Source organism: Medicago truncatula, chromosome 5 (assembly GCF_003473485.1).
Source record: "Medicago truncatula cultivar Jemalong A17 chromosome 5, MtrunA17r5.0-ANR, whole genome shotgun sequence".
Taxonomy (NCBI): Eukaryota; Viridiplantae; Streptophyta; class Magnoliopsida; order Fabales; family Fabaceae; genus Medicago; species Medicago truncatula.
Window position 1 is genome coordinate 43,187,264 of NC_053046.1, and position 18,754 is coordinate 43,206,017.

Below are 18,754 nucleotides of genomic sequence, written 5' to 3' on the forward strand. Positions count from 1 at the left end.
TAAACATTGAACGCTAACCGATTGCATTGGAAAAAATAATTCACATCTAATACTTCACGAATCAAATAATTTGATAGTTTAATCTCACATTCCAACATACTGTCATGATCCATCTACAACGTAAACTGGATAAATATTTGTATACTCCTGACTGCTCCACCTCCTTTAACATAGTGCCCTGAGTTAAAAGTGGACTGTATCCACATGCACGCGAGCGCACACACATGGTGATTGTATATCATGTTGTTCCAAGGTTTAAGAGACCTGATAAGGTTATTGTTATTATTATTAGACTTCATCTGAGACAAGTAACTTCTGAGGTAGGAAAATGACTTAAATCCTTTAGTGACAGACTAAAATGTGTAGGTTCCTAGTGGATGATGAGACCAATGTGTGTATACAGTTCTCAATGTGGTTGTGTGAAAACAGATTGGAGTGAAGCCAACTACACCATTATGAGCTAACAAAATTGTTACTTTTCAATTTTCCAGAAGAAATATTATGAAGCTTAGCAAACTCAAAGTAATGATAGGATAATAGAGAAAAAAATCAAAGGGAATGAAGCACGGATACGGACACGGACACTGGATACGACACAGACACTGACACGCCGACACAACTAATAATTCGAAAAAATCACATAATTCAATGTAATTAAGTGTCGGTGCCGTATCGGTGTCGGACACGAGGACACGCCTAATCCTAGGAGTGTCCGTGCTTCATCAAATGACAATCAGCCGAAATGTTAAGGCACAGACAGATTCTACAACTTTGACTATCAGTACCCAACATCTTGATATAGAAATCAGTAGTAAACATTTGAAACTAAAAACTTAGTGGCCCCACTCAATGCTTTTAAATTCAACCCCAGACAAGGAATGACCGGATATTTCATTTTGCTTAGTGTGTGTTTGGTGTCAATGTGAGTTTTCCAAAGTCACGTAACTCACCGTGATTTTGACAAATACATTGTGGCTTACTGTGATTAAAACTCATTGTGAGACCAAACATGCACTTAGGCGATTGATAAAACTTCTGATTCAAACATTGACATGTTTGTAAGGATATCAACTCAATAAAGAAGAAGCTAATGGTAGCAAATAGAAAAAGGGAATTCTAAGAATAAAAATGAAGACAAACTTTTTTGAATATTCTCTTCTTGACCTTCCTTTTCCAATCACAGTACATATATATACAAAATGTTAAGTTCACTAATGCCAATAGAGAAAGGAATGTAATCCTCAAGGCATGATGCAACTGAATGCAAATACCAAAAACTAAATTGGTGACATAACCGAAAATGATCTTAATCCCACAAACTGTGAGCTTCAAGACTCTTCGAATATTCAAGGTAATGTAAAGGCCCAACAATGAAGAGCTTAGTCCATGATTCCTTTACATCAAGTTCACCCAAAATTAAAATGTGAAATGTAGATGTCTTGGTATGATTTAACATAAAAGCAATAGATCCATTTAATACCATCAAATGTCTCTTGACTAAATTATCCTTTGCGCCATCATTTATGTAAGAGGGTATGGGTGTTGTAATGAAAGATTCATTGCTGAAGTCAAATGACGACAAACATATATTGTATGTATATGTTTTATTCCAACACCATGTATTTGTTTCCTTTATATCCCACCACCACCAATGAGACACTCCATCCATGTACACGTATTCATCATCATATATATTATAAGCACCATAATGCTTACCATCATCATCAATTTTTGTTGTTTTTGGATTTCCAAACAGTTGTATTTGGATTTCCAAATTCTATTATCTACCGAAGTTGTTACTAGGTTGAGTCACGACCAGGTTGCTCTCTTTAAGACGTTTCGTGGCACTGCCCAAAATTGTGTAAGACAGACTATCAACCACGCCGCCTCCAGGATAAAACAAGCCCAACTACAACTGTGCGGTTAACTACTGTAGAAAACCGTTCGAGAATTACACCTTCAATATGGTACTAAGACCAATCTTTTAACACTGAAACCAATATGGTATTGTAACCACTCAATTATGGTGTTGAGACCACTCAAATATGGTGTTACCACCATTCTAATTTTTAACTTCTCCAAATATCAATAGGCATTTCAACCACTCAAATATGGTGCTACGACCATTCTAACATCTAACTTCTCCATGAGTTGAAGAAGAATATATATGTTTAAGATCATTCTTATTATATCGAAAAGCGACTATGATCTTAAAAACATTATTTATTCCGACGAGAATGAATTATCAAAGGGACTATGTTCTTAAGACCATTATTGATTCCGAATGATCAATAAACCGACAAGGGACTATATGGTCTTAAGAACACTCTTAATTCCGAAGGGACAGAAAGGAGTAGAAAAAGGAGAAGGACTTGTCAACACAAGTCAAAGGAGGGAGAAGAGAAGAAAAACACAGGAAGCATCAACTGTGAATTTCGGTGTGTGGAATGCACTGTGTGAGCTCTCTATTTATAGAGAAAGTTCACAACTAATAAGTGAGAAACTTTGGGAGCAAGTAATTCTCATATTAGATCTAATACAAAAATATCTCAAATTGAGTCTCAAAATATATCATATTGAGTACAAAAATATATTATTCAGTACATAAATATATTACTGAGTATCAAAATATATTTTAGATCATGTACTAAAATATATTAGATTGTCTTCCCAAATATTTCAGATTGTGTTCCAAATTATTTTAGTAAAACTTGGGGACTAAGAAAGCACTTTCTAATAATGATTAAATTAATTATTTAATTTATCATTTCCAAATAATAAAATATATATCAATATATATTTTTTCTCTAATGCTTACTTCGTTCACATAACTATGTACCTCCTAGAAGTACACCCCCAATATATAAACACTACTAATGTGTGTGTTCCATCCGATGTGGGACTTCCACTTTTTTCAATTCACACAACACTAGTTCTACCCAACATGGGAATTTGTGTTTAGTCTTTTTAACTCAATTTTCACACATGTTCCAACAATCCCCCACTTGAATTTAAAAAATGGTTTCAAAAATAACGTCAAAGACATCTCCATAAGATTTGCTAGTAAACAAAGGTGTCGCCTACAACTTGAACCTCTGCATAGCGAGTAAAATTCTGATTATCAAGAGTTGCTTACAGCATTGAACTCTATCTCAGACATAGAACCCACACACAAACCTTTTCATAAGGTGTATTCTAAAAGCCCGTGCGTTTATGGCCCTGCACGTCTATCCCAGTTTTAACGAACGCTCTAGGTATTTTGCCCCGAATACCATAGGAATCGGCCTAAGTTCCACATTCGTATAGGTGAGTCTATCAAGAGTACTCCTGTAGCTAGGTACTCCACTCCACATAGAGTATAGATCTCATTAAGAGTTTCTATTATCTCATCCTTCTGTCACTGCAGGAATCATGCTTTCTTACTTTTCTCATAGCATGTTCTATCACTCATGACTTGTTATTACCCATTGAACCTATTTCTTGGGATCTCCAATCATGTAGGTCGGGTTACCATCACTTGTGACTTTTGGGCATTAGTCCCATCTTGTTGGATGTGTTTAGGACTTTCTTTCTAGTAATTCCTTTCGTCAAAGGATTGACTAATTCTTTATCAGTACGTGTACGATATACTTTAACCGTTCCTTTTAGAGCTCTCTAATCATTCTGTGTTCGTGCCTTAATTACCGTCTCTCACCATTGTGGTAACGATTCTCAATTTTGTAATAGCTGCAGACTATCACAATAAATTAACACTTCGGACAACGGTTTCACCCACTGTGGGTTCTTAGCTAGCAAGCATCTTATCAACTTGCTTCTTCACTAGTTTTCTCTAGTGTTCTCATCTCATATTCATTCCATAATATCATTTGTTTCAACAAATAACTCCTCCAGTGATGCTCAATGGGCAGTCACTGGTCGCTTTGAGACTCATCTGAAGGATGTTCAATTTTTTATCTTGTACCACTCATGTACAATATGATACTTCTCATTTGTATCTTGTACCATTTAAGTACAATAGGATACTTCTCATAATGTAATCCTAGAGTCATAATCTTCTTAAGGCACCTCATGACTCTTTCAATAGCATGACAATGTTTCTCATCTGTCTACTAGTAAACTTGAACAAAAGTCTTACGACGTGGCCAACGTCGAGTCTAATACATTCAATGGCATATCTAAAGACTACCAATGATGCTCACACTCAAGTGTTCTTGAAAAGTTTTACACTTGCAAGTTTACAGTCAAAGAATTACATTTCCTTAAGATATTCTCAACTTTGTGAGATTCATCAACTTTTCTGATCTAGTAATCTTGAAACCAAGAATTACTTCACCTTTGTCTAGGTCTTTCTTATCAATGTTGTTGATAAACAATGATTTCACATAATTCATAACATGAATCTTTAAACCAAATATGAGCAAGTCGTCTTCATAGAGACATATGATCGTGCAAATATTATTTGTCACTTTCATTCACTTTATACTCATTCGATAGCATTAGAATGTCAAATTTTTTCATGTCATTCCTTAAGAGTTTATTTTTGACTTTACAAAGAATTATCTAACTTACAGAACTTGTTTTCTAGTCCATGAATCACAAAACCTTCCGGTTGTTTCATATAGACTTCTTCTTCTAGTTCACCATAAAGAAGGCAACTTTCACATCCATTTGGAGTACTATCGAGTTATGAACAGCGGCTAAAGGGACTAGTACTCTTATGGATATGATTCTAGTGACTGGTGAATAAGTGTCGAAGAAGACTATATTTTTCTCTTTCTAAAACCTTTAACTACAAGGAGAGCCTTGTATCCATCAACTGTACCATCAGGTTTTAGTTCTTTTTCCTAAAATCCAAAAAACAACCGATTAGTTTGCAACTATGAGACAAGTCAACCAAGTGTCTTGTTTTGTTAGACTCTAGAAAATCCATTTCATCGTTTATTGCTTCTTGCCATAATTCAGCATCCAATAAGGATATAACTTCTTTAAGGCTTAATGGATATTCTTCCAATGTATAAACCGTGTTCATGCTCTTTAGCTATTCTAGCTTTCCTACCTCCTCGTGGTTCTATAACATCTGGTACAATGTTTTCATAACTATTTCTGATTACATGAAAGTGATCAGATATAGTGCCCCCACTAGTTCTTAATTTTTAGAAGGGAATTTATTTTGCCCCCACTAATGTCGTGCTCCCACTAGTGCCCCCACTATTCTTTAGTTTAAAGGGGTAAATATTTACATAGAAATCGGCGTCTTTTAATTCTATGATCACTTTAACATAGGTCATAAAACCTATATGTTTTGCTATTTATAGCATACCCAATGAATATACATTCATAGACTCTACTAGTGAGTTCAACTCTCTTGGGGTCCAGAATCTAAATATATTTTAGACAATCCGAAGTTCAAAAAATAAGACAAGTTGGATTATCTTTTCTTCAAAAATTTCTTAATTAGAATTTTTGTTCTTAGACTTGGGTACTCTATCCAACATAAACTTCAAGTTATAGAAATTGAACATATCAAGCGCATCAATTTTATTTTCCAAAATTCACAGTCATCGATAAGTATGATAAAAGATTATTTTATCATTTCTAATTTATGTGCTATCAAATATGCATATTCAAATTCTCTAAACACTTGTTTATATGAACATTTGGTTCATATATCTTGACTGCAAAAAATAAAATTGTTTAATCATATAACGTTGGAATTAAATCCAAGTCACTCAAATTTAAAATTAAACATGTGTTCGTGATCAATTTTGATATGTCAAATATTAAAATCACACAACTAATAAAATAGAAGGAGAATTTTAATTTTGAACATGTCATCAAAGTGAAGTCCTTTTCCGACAAGAGTGCATGACACACAAGTCTCTCTTTAAGTCTGAGTCAACCCAGTCTTATTCAATAGAAATCTGAAATTCAGATTCTTTCTTATTTTTAGAGTAACTAATACTCCCTTCCGAACTAAAATCACGCTTGTTCCTTTAACCGATTAACCGTGGGCACATATTAAGGAATTTGCGCATTTTTTCCGATGGTTATTCCGAGAGCAATTCACTAAGGTAACAACCGAATCCATCCACACTAATTGCATCCCAAGAAATCAATTATACATTACCATCCATAGTAACCAATAAAAAGTTCTCTGCAAATGTTGATTTTGCAATAGCAGGGATAAAGTCATATCCAACTTTGGTTTCATACTTTTATGTAATTGCATAAAAGTTCTTTAACGACTTCAGAAGTCATGTTCTTACTTAATATCAAAGGAAATAAGCCATGCCGAATGAAATATAGCAAGCGTGGCTTCTCATGTTAAGTAAGATAAACATTGCTTCTTCGGTGAATATTAATGCTGTTGTTTCAAACAACAAGCACTTCATCAAAAAGATGTAATTCTATAGCTTGATTTATTCTTAATTTATTTAGGGACAATTCAACCTCAATAAGTAATTTCTTCGGTAGACATAGCAGATCGAAATGTTTTAAAATTGTTGTTTTTGGATTTCCAAACAGTTGTATTTGGATTTCCAAATTCTATTATCTACCGAAGTTGTTACTAGGTTGAGTCACGACCAGGTCGCTCTCTTTAAGACGTTTCGTGGCACTGCCCAAAATTGTGTAAGACAGACTATCAACCACGCCGCCTCCAGGATAAAACAAGCCCAGCTACAACTGTGCGGTTAACTACTGTAGAAAACCGTTCGAGAATTACACCTTCAATATGGTACTAAGACCAATCTTTTAACACTGAAACCAATATGGTATTGTAACCACTCAATTATGGTGTTGAGACCACTCAAATATGGTGTTACCACCATTCTAATTTTTAACTTCTCCAAATATCAATAGGCATTTCAACCACTCAAATATGGTGCTACGACCATTCTAACATCTAACTTCTCCATGAGTTGAAGAAGAATATATATGTTTAAGATCATTCTTATTATATCGAAAAGCGACTATGATCTTAAAAACATTATTTATTCCGACGAGAATGAATTATCAAAGGGACTATGTTCTTAAGACCATTATTGATTCCGAATGATCAATAAACCGACAAGGGACTATATGGTCTTAAGAACACTCTTAATTCCGAAGGGACAGAAAGGAGTAGAAAAAGGAGAAGGACTTGTCAACACAAGTCAAAGGAGGGAGAAGAGAAGAAAAACACAGGAAGCATCAACTGTGAATTTCGGTGTGTGGAATGCACTGTGTGAGCTCTCTATTTATAGAGAAAGTTCACAACTAATAAGTGAGAAACTTTGGGAGCAAGTAATTCTCATATTAGATCTAATACAAAAATATCTCAAATTGAGTCTCAAAATATATCATATTGAGTACAAAAATATATTATTCAGTACATAAATATATTACTGAGTATCAAAATATATTTTAGATCATGTACTAAAATATATTAGATTGTCTTCCCAAATATTTCAGATTGTGTTCCAAAATATTCTAGATTGCGTTCCAAATTATTTTAGTAAAACTTGGGGGCTAAGAAAACACTTTCTAATAATGATTAAATTAATTATTTAATTTATCATTTCCAAATAATAAAATATATATCAATATATATTTTTTCTCTAATGCTTACTTCGTTCACATAACTATGTACCTCCTAGAAGTACACCCTCAATATATAAACACTACTAATGTGTGTGTTCCATCCGATGTGGGACTTCCACTTTTTTCAATTCACACAACACTAGTTCTACCCAACATATGAATTTGTGTTTAGTCTTTTTAACTCAATTTCCACACATGTTCCAACAATTTTTCTCCAAGAGTTATTGCTTAGGCTATATATCTCTCAGAAAGAAACATCTGGCGGCAATGGCACATCCTCGTCAATTTTTGGAGAACGATGAATCCACCTAAGCATCTTATAGTCATTTTTTAACATGGTCATAACCAACTTGATGATTATTAGCCCAAACATACCAATTAGGATCAATATCCCTAGACGGAGGAATGATCTTAAATTTCTTGGTAGTTGGGTTCCACAATACAACTTTCATATTGCCATAGTCAAGACAAAGAGTGCCATTAAAACTAAAAGGGAGAAAAACATTAAAACCTGAATCATAATATTGATATGGTAATGACGGATCTGGCCAATCTAATTTAACTCGATTCCCAAACCTCTAACTGGAAATAGAGTACAAAACATGTTCAAGTCCGTGGTAGTTGCCTTTGTTTCTTAAAAGTAGGAGGAGAGACATATTATCATAGTTGCGGTGCATAGTCATGAAATAAGGGTTATCAAAAAGGAGGGACCAAGATTTGCACGCGCATTCAAATCGTTCCAAAGATTTGAGAGGAAGTTTGGAGAGAATAGAGAAAGTAACATCATCGGATACATAATTGCTAACCTCATCGGATATATATATATATATATATATATATATATATATATATATATATATATATATATATTTTAAACAAACCCTATTCCTAACAGAGAACAAAGTTTTTTTTTTCTAGGGAAACAGAGAATCTTTTTATTTATTTGTTTTTTTATAAGTTCTTATTTATTTTTTTAAAATTAAATTTGTTTGTATTTTATATATACACCACCAATTAAATTTACTTCTATTTTATATATACACACAACCGATAAAGGAAATATAATAATGTAATTTTTTCCCCTCGAAAATAAAAAAATAATGTAGTTTTTTTAGGGAGCTTCTACCGGCCAGTTAGGAAAATAAGAATTGATTTCAATGTTTTTCTTCAGTCACTAATATCTCCATGCATGTTTGCATTCTTCTGTAGTCAAAAGCTCTTTCCAAAACATATCATGGCTGTTACAAGTCATTCTTCCAGGGATCGTCCCCCACCTCAACCTCCGCCTCTTTATTTCTGCTTAATAGCTACCACATCATATGATGAAACGTCCTCCGACCGCTCCCTCGAAAACCATCATGGCAAGAACCGGATTTGGCTACTCCATCGGTACACAGTTTGAGGTCTATTGATCATGTTGGTGTTTTTATGATTTCATTGTTATGTTTCTTTCGCCGTGTTTTGTTACTTTTTAGGTTAATAATGTTTTACCTTGTAATATACGATACTGGTTTTTAACCTCTGTAAAATATTTTTTTTTAAATTCAATCCTTGTAAAATAAAGATTCTTTAGATTTGCCCCCTAAGCCCATTGACTCAGCAGAATCTTTGATGTGACACTTACGTGACTTTTTTAACAGTTTACACATCATTTATATTTTGAAAAATAAAAAAATTAAATTTAAAAAAACGAAAAAAATCTTTTTCATAAAAAATAAAAAAGAAATTGAAAATTAATTTTTAAAACTTTAAAAAATCAGAAAAATTAAATTCAAATTTTTTTTTTTAAATTTAAAAAATTGAAATAATATTCAGATGTTTTTTCAGAAATTAAAAATAATCAGAAAAAAAAACATTTAGATTTAGAAAAGATTTCAGATTTTAATTTTCGAAAAGTTTATTCTTGAATTTTTATAAAATCTTGAAATATTGTTCCATAATTTTGAAGATTTTTTATTTTTAAAAATCTAAATATAAATATTTTTAATTCAAATCAAAATCTTAATTTCAGTTTTTTTTTTCAAAAAATTTAAATTTAGAAATGAATTCAGATATTTTTTTGAAACTTTTATTCCTGAATTTTTATGAAATGTTTTCGAAATTAGGAAGATTATTTTAAAAAAAAATTCTGCAACTTAATTTTAAAAATAAAAAAATTAGATAATATTGTATTTTTTGATTTTTTTAATTTTAATTTATGATTGGTTTTTTTAGAATCTTTTTCAAAATTTTTTATACTTCTTCGAAAATTACAAAAATATATTAAATTTGAGATTTTTTATAATTTGTCCTTAATTTAAAAAAAAATTGATTTTTTTCCTAATTAAATCGTTTTTTATAATTTTTGAAAATTAATTCTCATAGTTTTTTAATGAAATTTGATATGGATAATCATTAATACACATGGCTAACAAAAGAAATTAAAATTTAAAACAAAAATCCATGTCAATGCCACGTAGGAGAATCTGGTGAGTCACATGGCTTAAGGGGCAAATTTGAAGAATCTTTAATTTACAAGGACCGAATTTAAAAAATATATTTTACAAGGGGCAAAACCAAAAGTGTCATATATTATAAAGGGGTAAAACACTATTAACCCTTACTTTTTGTTTGTGTTAAGTTTGTATGTATCTCATGATCATGTTTGAGAAGAACCATCCCCGTTAGCTTGACTCAGTTGGTAACGAAAATGCATAATATATGCAAGGTCTGGGGTTTGAATCTCGGACACCACCAAAAAAAGAACTGGGTTTGTGTTTTGATTAGGTGGCTTACGACGGATATCATCTAGTATTCTTCCAACCTCACAAATTATTTTTCAGCATGTGGTGGAATTGATCATACAAGAGAGCGAACACCTGCAAATATCTTTGTTCGTAGTTGGAACTTGGAAGGTATTAAAGATTGTTGCCCAACTCATTATGCTTTTGATTGTATTTTGCTTAGCATATGAATGAAATTTATTTTATTGAAAAAAAAATGTCACTTAAGGAATTCATGGGACTAAAAATAAAAAATTATTCATATGTTTTAACCTTTTTTTTTTTAGGTATATGTTTTAACCATTGTTTAGCCATCTCATTCTAACTTTTCATTTTTCTCAAAAAGTTTAAAATTAATATATATGCAAATGAAAAATAAATAACGAGTAGCATTCTAAATTCTTGAGCAGATGTACGTGGAAGTGTGGCGTCTCTTTCAGGCATTGTTATTTTTTCCTGGTCGACTCTCTTATTGTTCGGATTTAACTACTTGAAGCATGTTATCTAACTTGTATCTTTCTAACTTGAAGCACTATATCTAGCTGGTATCATTCCAAAACTTCATGATTTGCGGTTAAATTTTTTGTATCAATTCAAACTATTGATGTTTAGGGTTTCCTAATTTTTAGGGTTTCATCATGGGTACCTTTCAATTTTTGATTTTCCCGTTCTATTTGGAGACCCATCAACATAAGCAATAATCAAGTTGGTAGTAAAAAAAATGTGTTAGTAAAAATATATTAAAACTTAACGATAAAACAAATGAAATAATGACTGAAATGTTTTAACACGTCCATCCAATACAATCATGATAATGTTGGTGAGTACAAATTAAATTTTGAAGAACTAAAACATTATTGTAAATTTTATGACAACAACGGCCATCACTTATAAACCAAACAATTGGGTTTGGTTGGTTAATAAATTCTATCAAATGATGAATTGTTTATAAGAATTGGATTTTATTATAGGGCAAGATAATTTTTAGTCAGATTTTACTTATCTCATGATCGAACTCTAAATTATCAGAATTTTTTTTCCTTGAGAACCTAAGATTTGGATTATGTATCTTTGCTTTCTCTGGGTGACTTTAGGCAAAAGAATTTGAAATAGTTTGGAGAGAATTGATTAAAGAAAAAATGAAAGATGAGAAAGATAGAGAGAAATGTAGGCGTCTTTCCATTAGCTAAACAATCCCTATCCGTGACAAATTTGCACAAGTCGAAAGATTATAGAGAATCTCCTACTTACATATACAAATTTGCATCCACGATTCGCACCAATAACATAGTTACTAGAAAATTATATACTTTTTTTAGGGATAAATTTATACATATTGTAGGTGGGACATATGATCCTCATTCCAATTCCCAAACCACAAAGAAAAATTTTCCGCCAACAAGTTCGAAGTCTATAGAGAATCTCTAATTACCGATACAAATTTGCATCCATAATCCGCACCAATAACATAATTACTTTTTTTTAGAGGACATAATTATTTGAAAATTACATACTTGTACACATAATATTTTTTATAAATGGATACAAATCACCACCCTTCAAAATAAAAAAATAATCATGGAACTCATTTGGGGTTGGGCTAGTGGTTGGCTTGAGATCTTGGAGTTTGCTCATCCATTGCTCTGGCTTTAAATGGGGTCTTGCAAGTGGGCGGTGGAATTGTTCCACTTGGATTAGTTGATTCTTTGATCGGATACCGAATTTTCAAAAAAAATAAAAATAAATAATAATAATAATAATGGATACAAATTAGGCAAATATAAATAAATGGATACATATTAAATTGATATAAATATTGAGAGTAAAATCATAGAATAGGTTTGACTGTCGTGCATGATTACAGCCTTTTTAGTTTACACTCCGAAACTGAGTCACTTTACTTGCTGATGCAATATTTGTCTTCCAAACCAAACAATCTTTTCAGATTTTCATCTTCTCTTTCCTTCTCTTCAAGTAATATCGTGATTCTTCGCCGTGATTTTATTCCACAATTTAATGCCATTAATTCTCTAATCTCCTCAAAATTTTCATCATTCATCTTTACCACTTCCAAGCCCTTGAAGGTCCTTTATTTTTTTGGTATTTTTTTCATTGTTTTTATTGCCAATTCATTCAAATGTTGAAACTTTCTTGTATTTTGTTGTGATAAGACTTTTAGGTTTTGGAATATTTGAATTTTCGAAGATCACGGTAATTACCAATGGTTTTTATATTTCAAAGCCACTAATGATAGTGATACAATATTGTTTAGATTTTTAAACCTAGGATTTGTTATTATCCTTTTAGGGTTTATGATTATGGTTTTGTTCATTGTTAATATGTATAATTAAGCTTCATTATGATTGTTTTTTTTCTTGACATCAAATTTTAAATGAGATATATGAAATATGTGAAAGTTTTGAATTTGATATTATACTGTGCTTTATTTGATGATGATGATGATTTTTTTTTTTTTTTTGTTATGTTTTTATTTTATTTTTAATTTGAAATTTGAGATGAGATATCTGAAATGTGGGATCCATAACTTAGGGTTTGATATTTTAATGTGTTTGATGATGATAATGTAACATCTTGTAAATTGTAATTTAGCAGGTTTTCAAAGTTCAAAGGCATAATGGTAGCTAGAATCAAGCAGAGTGTTACCGAGTCTCGTAAATCAACAAAATCAGTGGTTGGAGAGATTGACACTAATTCACCTATTCAATCTGTTAAAGATGCTGTTTCTCTATTCGGTGAAGCTGCTTTGTCTGCTGGGAATGTTACCATTAAGAAAGCAAAATCAAAACCTTATTCTGTTGAGGTAATTCTGGTTTTGTATTTATTTGTATGTGTATGTCAATAATTATGATCATATGATAAGTGGAGTAGTGTAGTGACCTTAGTGTAACATTCTATCTTAGAATTGCTCTAGAAGTAATGAATGGAGTTTCGTAAAATTTGAAGTAAATTTAACGATATAGGTTGTTATTAGTTCAAAGTTTTCTATATACGAATTAGTTCATTGAATTTTGACAATTCGATTAACAATATCCGGTCTTTGTATTTTGATCGGTAGTTAATGGAAAGTACTCGTTCACATTTATAAGTTGGATCAATTACTTCCCCTCATGTACCTCACTAGGTAACATTTGTTTATACTTTTTAGATTGAAATTTAAGCCGATTTTTATGGGCTTCCACATGTTTTCAAAACATATAGTTCTATGTAATTAAAACTATCACATTTTCAAATTATATAATTAATTTTTGGAGAAATTTGTTTAGGGTGTTCTAATTAGACAAGCTGTGGTCATCACTTAACTAAGTTATTTGGTTATAATTTTCGTGTTTCTCCTTTCCAATGTAAGCTGTAGTGAGTGTTGTCAATCGTAGAAAATAGTGGTTCCTCATTCAAATTCCTCTATATCGCCGTTATTTGGCAACATTTTATACTAGATAGCGTATTGTGTCGCTATAAATAACTGCTATTTAACAGCATTGACTGTAATGTAAATTTACTTTGCGTGTTTAATACTGCATCTTATGACTTACAAGCTTTATTATTTTATTAGCGCGTTTGGGCAAAGGAAGCACAACTTCACTTAGCACAGGAAGAGCTGAACAAATTAAAGGCGAGGCTGAAAAATGCCAAAGCTACCAAGACGCAAGTCCTAATGGAGCTTGAAAAGACCAAAACAACTGTTATTGATCTGAAAAAAAAGCTTAAAGTTCTCAATGAATCAAGAGAATTCACAATTCATGCAACAAAAGCTTCAAAGAGTCAGGCTGTGAAACAGCTTAAAGAAGAACAGTGTGGAAATCTTAATGTAATCAATGGTGCTTCGAAAGAAGAGCTCAAAACTACTGTTCAGAGGTATAAATCTATCATTGCAGAACTTGACGTTGCAAAGCAAGAACTGAGGAAAATTCGTCAGGAGTGTAAGGAATCTTTGGAAGCAAGAGTTTCAGCTTTCAACCAAGCGGCAGAAGCTAAAGATGCAATGAACATAAATGCAAAACGAGCGTGTGAGCTTTCAAAAGAAATTTTAGCCGTACAAGAATCAATTCAGCAAATGAAGGTTGCATCTGTTGAAGCTGATCAACAGAAACAGGAGATACTAGTTGAGAAAAATGTTCCGAGGCAGTCATATAAATCTTCCCTCGAAGAATCAGAAAAGAAATTGCTCGCTTTAAAGAAACATTTTAATTCAGAACTCGTTGAAAATCTTGAAGCGAAGCTTACCGAGACAATGAGTGAAATATCAGCTATTCAGAAGGAAATTGAAAATAAAAAGATGTCGGACCTTGAACAAGTGAAAAGTGTCGCTTTGGAGCTTGATGGTGCTAAGGAAACACTGCAGAAAGTATCAGAAGAAGAAAGCTCTCTTAGAAGCTTGGTGGAAGCTCTTCGGATGGATTTGGAGTATGTAAAAAGAGACCACTCAGAATTGAAGGAAACAGAATGCGAAACTGAATCCATTGTTAAGAATATGCATGCCGAGCTTCAGAGATGTGAGTCAGAGCTTGATGTCCACTTGGCAGAAGAATCTAAAGTTAGGGGTGCATCTGAGCAAATGATCTTGACATTGAACCAGTTGTCCGATGAAACTGAAAATGCAGAGCGAGAAGCAGAAGATATGAAGATCAATGCAATCGAATTGAAGGTGGAAGCTGAAGTCACAAAACATGCATTAAAAGATGCAGAAATGAAGCTTAAACTAGCATTAGAAGAAGCAGAAGTGGCAAAAGCAGCAGAGGACCGTATTCTTGATCAGATCAGAGACTTATCTGAAAGGAATAATACTGCTCACGCTTCAACGACTGAATCCGGTGCTAGAATTACCATCTCGAGGGAGGAATATGAGTCCTTAAACCGCAGAGCTGAGGAGTGTGATAAACTAGCGAGTGCAAAAGTGGCGGCTGCGACAGCACATATTGAAGCTGCAAAGCTCAGTGAAAATGAGGCTCTCATAAAGTTAGAGGCAACTCAGATGGAAATTGAGGATATAAAGAAAGCAACGCATGAGGCCTTGAAAAAGGCCGAGATGGCTGAAAAAGCAAGGAAAATGGTGGACAGTGAGCTTAGAAGGTGGCGCGAGAGAGATCATAAGAAAGCAGCAGAAACTGTGGCTCGAGTATTGGCTGAAACACCAATGCCGTCATCATCATCGTCTTCATCACGTTTATCTCCTCGGCTTTACAAGATTCAAAAGCAGCATTCACTTCCACAAAACATGGAGGCGAGGAAGTTGGAAAAAGGGAAGAAAATTCTATTGCCTAGTATTAGTAGCTTTTTTCCTAGGAAAAAAAGCTTGCAGGTTGAGAGAGGACTTCCTTCTTACCTTCCAGGTGAGACTCCTTTGTGAAATTTGTTCTAATTTTGTGAGAGTAGCATGTTGATTTATGTGAGAGTAGAGTTTTATGCTATCAGATTTTTGTCTTCATCATAGAGTATGAGGGAAATGATTTTTGAAATATCAGTAGTTTGGTAACAAATTCAGATTGAATGTTGCAGTAGATTATTGTTGCTGAATTTTGAGGTTTCATGTTTTATAGTTTGATAAACTTTTTGCAACAAGCATTATGATGATAATAAGCATTTGGAAAATTGTATTCTTTTTTGTCTTATTCTATATAATCTATCATTCATATAATTTCTTGATGCTTTACTCCTAAATTCCTGATAAAGATAAGGAGAGACATTGCTTGAAGCAATTTCTACTGGCAGAACAAGAAATTATCAAATTAAAAATATATTTCACATTAAGAAAATCAAGAGAAAGATAATTTGATAATTTAATGTAAAGATACTATTCTTCAAGTGAGGTTATTAAACATGATTCAGGTTTATGATAATTTTAATTTTATGTAAAGATAGTTTGCGTTATGTAAACAAGATTCTCAATAATTTATGATTTTGATCTCTCAATGATTTTATTAATGATTTTAGTCTTCTTTTTTTTTTTTTTTTTTTTTTACAATGATGATGATGATTTTAGTGTCTGAAATTTAAAAGTTGAAAAATGTTAACTTGTGTCCGCCTTAAGACACGAGTTAATGAATCAAATGTAGAAATATTTTATTGGAATCCATTTACATTAAATTTTTAACTTTTTAGTGAATTAAATGCACAAAATTTTATAGAATACTTCTTCTTTTGGATTTCTTAACATACCTTAAGTGCACAAGTTAACACTACCATTTATTAGAATATTTTGGGAATGGGGTTTGATGTTTGATTTGGAATATTGTAGGATGTAGCATTGGACATTTTTCACAACTGTGGCATTAAAATTCAAGGTCGGAAAAATATAATATATACTTTTGATATTATTATTTTTTTTGCGTCAAAATTGGCTTTTTAATTAGTTGATTTGTTGACATAAACAGTAAGTGGATTTTATGTAAAATATTACTTTGAGTAATAAAAAATGTAAAATATTATTTGAAACTAATTCTACAATTTAATTTAATTTAATTTGTGATCTTTTTAACAAGATAGTAGAAGTTGAGAATTTTAAATAAAGTAAATAAATTCAATTGTAACGATTAAAAAGCTCGAGAAAAATTGTACAAGAATTTTTTAAATATATTGAGATTGTATGAAAACTTAAATTAAACCCACCCGACGAATTTGTTAAATATATTGGTTCAAGTTTTAGGGATTTGAATGCTTAAACAAGTGGTCAGAAGTTTTTTCTAACTTTCAAATATGAAAAAAAAAATCAATTGAAAATGAGAACCCATTATACACATGCCATAAATTTCTTCATAGAAATAGTGATCACAAAACAACAGTTGAAACTTTATACTTATGAGATAAGATGGTAAAAAAACAAGGCTCTTCCTAACTAATACTTCAAAAATACTTTTTAAACATTTTAAATTAAGTCAAACAAATTCATATAAAAATAATTTAAGTCAAACATTTTAATTTCAAATGCATTGAATAAACAACATTTTATAAATACTTAGGGTGTGTTTGTTTGAAGCTATATTTGTTGATTCTCGGGAATAAAATGATAGAAATACATATGTCTATGTTTGTTACAAATTTACTAAATTTTATTCTCGAGTATAAAATGTTCCTAGGAATAGAAAAAATTTCCGAAGGAAAAGGGTGGGAATAAAGTTCACATGGAGATCAGAATAAATTCTTATATAGTTACCTATTATAATCCATATTTTTATGGTTCCAAGGAGTATTATATAGTTACCTATTATAATCCATATTTTTTCCAAATACCTTAGAACAAAATTCCCATCTTTTTATTCCAAAAAATGTTATTCCTAAAAATAAATTTAGTAAACTTGAAACAAACACACTGTTACTATTTCAAATTTCAAGAGTGCTCCGAAAGCATTCATATAGCTTTTGGTGATATATTCTCCCAAAAAGGTTTGAGTGATTGAACAAATGGAATCCAAGGGATTTTAGTTGGCTAGCATTTTTTATTTATTTAAAGAAGTTGGCTAGCATGTTTTTTTGAAGGAAAAGTTGGCTAGCATGTTGGATAGTACAAAACAATATCATCTAACATCTATTAGGATCTAGGTGTCTTGCATTATTTAGTAAGAAAATAACAAGGTCCACTAAAACAATAAATTAAAAATAGTGTTAGAAAGAATAAAAAAGAAACTCAATCCAACATTTAAAACAATTTCAGTCAAATAATACTGTTAAAAAAGTCAAATAATACAAATTTAGTTCTTAAATTAGTCACGATAAAACATAAAGTAGGAAAATTATGAAAAAAAAAAACTCCTCTGGTCGGCACATTAACTGACCCATAGCTGAATGACACGTGTCATTTAACCCATAACTGACCCAATACTTGCAATGTTACATTTTATTTTTGGAAGAAAGTGATTTTGGTAGACTGAAGAAAAAGAAAATGATAAACAAACAATCAATAAAGAACTTGTTGATTTGATCAATCCGTTTGATATTTTAATTTTTTAACAAAATTTCTAAACTTAATATCCGACTCAATCAAGAGGGCAGTTGATGCTAGACCAAATCCCTAATCCAATGTATGAATGGCTAGCTTCTCAGTTCAAGCAATCGAACCTAAGACTTTCAAAGAGCACATTCTTATGTCCCAAGCATACATACCGCACCAATTCCTATATTCTTTTAACATGATACTTATATTAAAAAATAAAATAAAAATCCGAACATTATATGTGTTTGATCCACTAAAAAGTAAGTACATGATAAAACAATACAAGACATAACAACACAATAAAAAGTAGAACAATAGATGATAAACTTTTATGATATTGAACAATTTTTGGTCTTTTACCATCAAAAGCTTCAAATTTATTCCATCCTTGAAGAAAATCAATCATATCAAAAAATAATCAAACATGTCAAAATCAATTACACATCTTTAAAATCAATTTTAGCCA

General features: G+C 31.7%; 1 protein-coding gene across 1 annotated transcript; it reads left to right on the forward strand.

Annotated features, from left to right (window-relative positions):
* The first annotated feature begins 12,960 nt into the window (after nucleotides 1-12,960).
* On the forward strand, nucleotides 12,961-15,876 carry LOC11439891 (WEB family protein At5g55860). The gene is made up of 2 exons (XM_003617796.3): nucleotides 12,961-13,164; nucleotides 13,915-15,876. The coding sequence occupies exons 1-2, from the start codon at nucleotides 12,979-12,981 to the stop codon at nucleotides 15,706-15,708; spliced, it is 1,980 nt and encodes a 659-aa protein (XP_003617844.1). The 5' UTR covers nucleotides 12,961-12,978; the 3' UTR covers nucleotides 15,709-15,876.
* The last annotated feature ends 2,878 nt before the right edge of the window (nucleotides 15,877-18,754 follow it).

Excerpts from the sequence above, each read along its gene's own strand:
- LOC11439891 (XM_003617796.3), top strand. The coding sequence starts at position 12,979 with ATGGTAGCTAGAATCAAGCAGAGTGTTACCGAGTCTCGTAAATCAACA. Across the intron at positions 13,165-13,914 it reads CAAAACCTTATTCTGTTGAG|CGCGTTTGGGCAAAGGAAGC; the intron begins GTAATTCTGGTT and ends TTATTTTATTAG.